Source organism: Heloderma suspectum, chromosome 2, assembly GCF_057233095.1.
Source record: "Heloderma suspectum isolate Gila_16-S chromosome 2, 16-S_ref, whole genome shotgun sequence".
Taxonomy (NCBI): Eukaryota; Metazoa; Chordata; class Lepidosauria; order Squamata; family Helodermatidae; genus Heloderma; species Heloderma suspectum.
In genome coordinates, this window is record NC_139459.1 from 321,877,657 (window position 1) to 321,884,773 (window position 7,117).

The window sequence follows — 7,117 nt, forward strand, 5'->3', positions numbered from 1 at the left end:
CCCATCACTTCCCGGCATATAGAAGGGGAAGAAATGGAAGCAGTGACAGACTTTATTTTCTTGGGCTCCAAGTTCACCGCAGACGGTGACTGTAGCCATGAAATTAAAAGACGCTTGCTCCTTGGGAGGAAAGCTATGGCAAACCTAGACAGCATAGTAAGAAGCAGAGACATCACCTTGCCGACAAAGGTCCGTATAATCAAACCTATGGTTTTCCCAGTAGCAACGTATGGCTGTGAGAGCTGGACTATAAGGAAGGCTGAGCGCCGAAGAATTGATGCTTTCGAACTGTGGTGCTGGAGAAGACTCTTACGAGTCCCCTGGACTGCAAGGAGGTCAAATCAGTCCATCCTAAAGGAAATCAACCCTGAGTGCTCATTGGAAGGACAGATACTGAAGCTGAAGCTCAAATATTTTGGCCTCCTAATGCGAAGAGAAAACTCTCTGGAAAAGACCCTGATGCTGGGAAAGACTGAAGGCAAAAGGAGAAGGGGATGGCAGAGGATGAGATCGCTAGACAGCATCACCGATGCAATGAATATGAACTTGAGCACACTCCGGGAGAGAGCGCAGGACAGGAAGGCCTGGCGTGCTATGCTCCATGGGGTCACGAAGAGTCGGAGACGACTTACCGACTGAACAACAGCAACAGGGAGAGAAGCCCTTGGGAGGAAAGATAAGTTCTGTGTTGGTCATCTTGGAATTTGAGATGACAAGGAAGCATCCAAGGGGAAATATCAGACAGGCAATTGGAGAGGTAGGACTGGGTGGAGGGAGAAAGTTCTGGAGTAGAGGGATACAGCTGTGTGTGATCAGTATGTAGGCAAAAGCCAATAAAATCACCCAGGAACAGTGTACAGAGAAGAAGGTTAAGAACAAATCCCCAAGAGACCCCAACAGAAAGAGAGAAAGCAGAGGAAAAACTTCCCCTCTAAAAATGATTAAGAAAGAAAACAGAAGCACAGAGACACTTGAGGCATAAAGGGATTATGTAATAATGTATATTTACAACAAAGAGTGGAATTGTTTTTGAATAAGTCAGTAGTGTCTGTCAATAAAAGATGTCTGCTGTCACTTTGAGACATGCATGGTCTCAAATGAGGTCATAGAGCTACATTGGAATTCGGGTTGCCCACTAAATAGCTTAAGAGGCACAAGTGGGCATAATGAGGACTGTTACATTTGTCAGTGATGGTGAAACTGCTCTATGAAATGGCTTCCACCGGTTCCATCCCAGCAGCAATAATTTTCCAAGCATTTATTCAGAGTGTCTAGCCTTAAAAACAAACGCAGATTGTGGCTTCTATCAAAATGTTGCCTTTTCAACCAATGTGAAGTTCTTCATTTGGTTCTTCAATCTAACATCCCACTCCACGGGGTTCAGAACAGACCATCTGGCATAATACTGACTGTTGGGCAATCCTGCACCCTTACAGCCTCTCCTTCCACTCACCATATCTACGTCTTTCTTTCCCACCTTTGGCTAGCGGTGTTCTTCGACACGTGGGAGTGGAAGGAGCAGATCACAGTACTCCAGCTGTAGGCTTTCCCAGTGTGGAACAGAGTGATCGTACCCCTGTCGTGTGCATCATGCTGCTTTTGAAAATGAAAAAGTACTGCCTGTGTTGCATTTGCAGTAGCACCACATTACTGCTGCATGCATACATGTCCCACCCATCTAAATCCACTATCCCCGTGACAAATCTGTTTCTAGGAATTAGTGGGGGTGAAGGGAATTCTTGAAAAATTATAAGGGAATCCCCATCACATAAACATTTAGTAAAGGGTTATTTTCTGTTTTGAACTGAGATGACAGCAACATCCATATGTGGATTTGTCCTTCTGCCCTTGGGATTCACATCAGGCAAAGGCGGCGGCAAGACTTCTGTGCTGAGCTTGTGGCAAGTAGTACAGAAAGAACTTGCATCCCAGAAAGGCACTTGCTAAATGTTCTGTATCGACTGGGTGCATCCTCATAACAATATTTAATGTATCTGTTTTGTATTCCCTGTCCTTGTAGCTGGATGAGGGATGGATGGATGATGACAGAAATGATTTTCTGGATGACTTGCACATGGACATGCTGGAGGAACAGCACCATCAGGCAATGCAGTTTACTGCCAACATGCTTCAGCAGGTAAATGCCATTGCACAGAGTTGGGCCACATGCCTTCTTGGCAGACCTCACTTAATATTCTGATACAGATGTTACACACAATTGAAACAACAACAACACCCACTGCAGGCTTTATCATTTAGAATAAAAAGTTGTTTTTATACAATCATGCTGTTCCCTGACTTTTACCTAAGAACTATGTTAAACATACCTTACACTTCTTGGGAGCTTCCTTAGGGTGATTACAACAGTTGTCTCTGAATAAGTATATCTAATAAGAGAACATCCTGCCTTTGTAGAATAACTAGTAATATAAAATTTCTCTACTGAATCCCTTTCCTTAAAAGAATCCCTACCCTTGCATAATCAATCTTTTTCCCACCTATCCCAAGGAGTTACACTGTATCATTAACTCTCTTCACCCCACCCACCCCAATAACTACCCCATTATTGTGAGACACAATCACTACATCAGAGCATCCACTGGGCTTGATTCCTTCACTGAGCTTTGAATTAAGGTCCCCTGATCCCAACCCTCATCAGCTGCAGAAGATGTATGCAAGTGTTATTGTGTGGAATCCCATATATTCTACACATTGAATAATTTTTAAAGATTTTTTAAATAATGGCCCTAAAAATAGATTCTGAATACTTGAAAAATGTGCATTTTTCTAACCCTGTAATCTATCCAATAGTATATCATCATCTTGACAGACTGTGCAGATCTTACCAAAATGGGAATTGCTGTTCCTTAGTCAGAAAAACTAAAAGTATTATTTACTATTAGCTGCACAGAGAATTGTCATTCACTATAGATATGCAATAAACCAAAAAAAGTGGTACTAGTGTAGTCTCCTGAAGAAGCCCTATATCAATGTCCTGCATGAGATGTTCTTGAAGGATCATACCCATTCCATTTATAGAAGTTAGACAGAAGACAACTGGTTTGCCTGTTATTTTTATTTACATTTTAGTCAAGTCATAGTCAACAGATTTGTATACCATGTTTTTGGCAAATACATTGTGCTTAAAGCAGTTCACAGAACAAGCAAATACAATAACCATAATTATAATACATTACAGTTACGATCCATTTAAAACATGTCAAAAGTTTAAAGGACCATAAGGCATACCAGTACCTCAGTTAACAATATCCAGTACCAGTAATATCAATGTTGAACTCTCATTGAGCAATTCACTAAACAGCAACTATTAGCAATAAGATGCCTCAGCCACATCAAGCTCACAGCTCAATAAAATGAAATAACCACAATAGGCAGCCCCACCTTCCAGCAGTAGAGAGACCTCTCACCTGAGCCCCTTCCTGAGCCAAGAAAGGGCACCTTCACCCCCACGACAACTCCCCTCCTGGTTGTCTCTCGGCAGCAGAGTCCCAGGAGAGGCAAGATGGGACAAGCTTCTCCCTGGGCAGATGTCCTCATTAAACGAGACAGTGCTGCAGACACTACAGACGCACACCAAAAGTAGGAGCAGCTCCCTTAGGGCTGGGAGTGGGACAAGGCAGGTGGAAGCAACCATGCCCTGATGGCAAGCGCAGAGTCTCTCCCCTCTTTTCTGAATGAATGTGCCTTCCCATTTTTTCTTTAATGGATGTACCTTTTCTCAATGAATTTTCTCTTTAGAAAAAGAAAAATGAAGAGGATGGAGGCACTACAGATACTGCAACCATTCTATCAAACCAGCATGAGAAAGACAGTGGTGTAGGGCGTACTGATGAAAGCACTCGGAACGACGAAAGTTCAGAGCAAGAGAACAATGCCGATGATCATACGACTTCCTCAAACACCCTGGGAAGCCAGAAGAAGCTGACATATAGCCATGACACACTGGGCAGTGGCGACATGCAGTTCAGCAACGAGTCGTTTATCTCCGCCGACTGCACCGACGCAGACTTCCTTGGCATCCCAGTGGACGAGTGTGAGAGGTTTCGCGAACTACTGGAACTGAAGTGCCAGGTAAAGTCCACAAACCCGTATGGTCTGTACTACCACAACAGTACTCTGGATATGAGTAAAAGCGACCATGAGAGTGTGGACAGGGAGCTGGAGATGCTGAACGAGGAGCTGCGCAACATTGAGCTGGAGTGTCTCAACATTGTGAGGGCCCACAAAATGCAGCAGCTGAAGGAACAGTTCCGAGAGCCCTGGATGCTGCATAACAGCGGCTTCCGCAACTACAACACAAGCATCGATGTCCGCCGACATGAGCTCTCGGATATCACTGAACTCCCCGAGAAATCGGACAAGGACAGCTCCAGCGCCTACAATACAGGCGAAAGTTGCCGAAGCACCCCTCTCACGCTGGAGATCTCCCCCAACAACTCTCTGTGCAGGACAGCAGAAGGTCTTACTTTGCAAGGCAGTGAGGGGGCAGAAGTTGCCCAGAAAAATGTGCTGTCCAGCCTGGAAAGTCATGAAACCAGCACAGCTAAACCCCTCCCAAAAGATGCTGACCTCAGCAAGCAGCTGGAAATCAAAGAGAGGAAAGCCAGTGACGGAAGCAAAAGCCCGGCTCCACCCCTCAAACCAGGGGGCTCCTACTTGTCATCCTACCAACACTCTCCATATAAACATGCCCATATTCCTGCCCATGCCCAACACTACCAGAGCTATATGCAATTGATACAACAGAAGTCAGCAGTGGAATATGCCCAGAGTCAAATGAGTTTAGTGAGCATGTTCAAAGACTTGAATGCCTCCAATCAGAGTGAACCCAGGATGGAGTGGAAAGTCAAAGTCAGGAGTGATGGGACCCGCTACATTACCAAGAGGCCAGTAAGGGACAGGCTGCTGAGGGAGCGCGCCATCAAGATCAAGGAAGAGCGCAGCGGCATGACCACAGACGACGACGCCATAAGTGAGCTGAAGATGGGCCGCTACTGGAGTAAGGAGGAGCGGAAGCAGCATGTGGTGAAAGCCAAGGAGCAGAGGAAACGGCGCGAGTTTATGATGCAGAGCAGGTTGGAATGCTTAAAGGAGCAGCAAGGGGCCGAGGACAAGAAGGAAATGAATATCATAGAACTGAGCCACAAAAAAATGATGAAGAAAAGGAATAAAAAGATATTTGACAATTGGATGACCATCCAAGAACTCCTAACCCATGGCACAAAGTCCCCCGATGGCACAAAAGTTTACAACTCGTTCCTGTCGGTGACTACAGTATAATCTCCCTGTGCCAAAGCTATGTACATAAAACCCTACCGTTGGGGTAGAGAATCCTGCCTCGTTAAATGTGGCAACACTTTTTTTGTTTTGTATATAAGACACACCCATTGACTTTATAGTTCAAATACCAAACTCTGGGTGCCAGTGTTCTCAAAGAGGAGAGGAACAGTCATCCACCCAAAATCTTTAAAGGCAATACTGAACAGAGCGAGCTTATTTGGAATACCAATAGTACCTTTTTTTGTAACTTGTTACCCTTTTACATAAAGTGTTTTAAATAACAGGAAAAGCATATTAATCATACTTACACAGGTAATATCTTTTTAAACTATATTCATATTTTAAAAAGGTTACACGTGCAGAAACACGACGACAACTTCAAATATGTATTTTTAACAAAACAGTATTTTGCAATATATCTTTGCTACTGTGCCCTTTTTCTGCACATTGCCGTTTTATCAATATTTTAGCTGAACTACCAAACTCTGGATAGAATCATTTTGCAGTAACATGAAGCATTTATCAAACTAGGCTGTGTCTTTGGGTTTGTCCATACATACTGTTTTGCCTTCTGGGACAAGATGCCTGCCCCAAGTGTGACCAACCAAGCCAAAAATGCGGCCCCTCAGTCAGTCTTATATGGTGCACTCAGCAAACATCCTGGTTTTGATGTCTGACTGGGACAACAAAAAACAGGAGGGCTGCCAAGCAAACGCAATACACTTTGGGTGGGCTATTTGTTTTGGTGGGTGTTAAAATCTCTGCATGACTGCTGCAGATGTCTTAGTAGTTGAAAACCAGCCCTAGTTGAAAACAGTAGCCGGAGGCAGGTCACTGAGATAAGATGTACAAGCTGTAGAATGGGGGAGGCGGGACCACTTGTGGCCCTCCAGATGTTTTGGCCTACAACTCCCATGATCCCTCAGATTAGCTATGCTGGCTAGGGTTGAAGGGAGGTGTAGGCCAAAACATCTGGAGGCCACAAGTCCTCCCCCCGCCCCACTATAGAGGCAGCCTACCACCAAGCAAGCAGTACAGGGACAAAGGTCACGTAGGCACTAAACATGGCGTGAACACAATTCTTTAGGGTTCTGGCTCACAGCTACACGCATTTTATTTTCTCTCTCTGTGGTTTCTGAAGGACATACGTAGGTATCACTTGAAAGAGCAGACGCCAACCGCTGCATGCTGCAGCTCTGAAAGGTTTTGAAGCAAGTTTGCCAAGGTTGTGGCCTCTCGAGAGAATGTGCATGTGTGTCTAATGTTTTTACAAGGCCGTTTGTGTAATTTGAAATGCCCATTGTAGTAGCTGTCTGCTTTGTAGATTTGAATGTACTGAAATTGAGAGAAGCTCTCATGAAATCATGACTAGTTATTAACAAGTAAAATGAAGTTAAAAAAATAAATTATTGTTTTATATTTCATATCTGTTGAAGTTATTCTTTTATCCCTTACCCATACCACCTCCATTACAAAACCTTGCGCAAATTACCTTGTTCTGTAGAGCAATATTGAATTCCTCTGCCCTGAAAGGATCTGGCTGAACTGCATTATTTGCTGGGATTAATGAATTTGAGTTTATTTTAGGATAGGAATGAAGAGTATAAATGCTTCTGGCTGTCTAAATCAGGGGTAGGCAACTTTCAGCAGTCCAGGGATCATTTTCACTTGCCGAGCCACCAAGTGCACCCTTCAGACCATGAGACACCAGTGGGGTGCCTGAAAAAGAAAAAGCCAAAGCTGCCATTAAGAGTGCCATCTCATTGCAATTCCCGTTACAGTCTCTGAACTCAGATGCTGACAGGAATCCTATGCA

The 7,117-nt window shown here is 44.2% G+C and overlaps 1 protein-coding gene across 1 annotated transcript in view; it reads left to right on the top strand.

The window, feature by feature from the left end:
• The window catches only part of PDZRN3 (PDZ domain containing ring finger 3), a 298,388-nt gene extending 291,669 nt beyond the window's left edge, over positions 1-6,719 (top strand). Inside the window, exons 9-10 of the mRNA XM_084840346.1 lie at positions 2,021-2,137; positions 3,760-6,719. Of these exons, the coding sequence (XP_084696472.1) occupies positions 2,021-2,137; positions 3,760-5,301 (1,659 nt within the window). The 3' untranslated portion in view covers positions 5,302-6,719. The remainder of the gene's footprint in view (positions 1-2,020; positions 2,138-3,759) is intronic.
• The last annotated feature ends 398 nt before the right edge of the window (positions 6,720-7,117 follow it).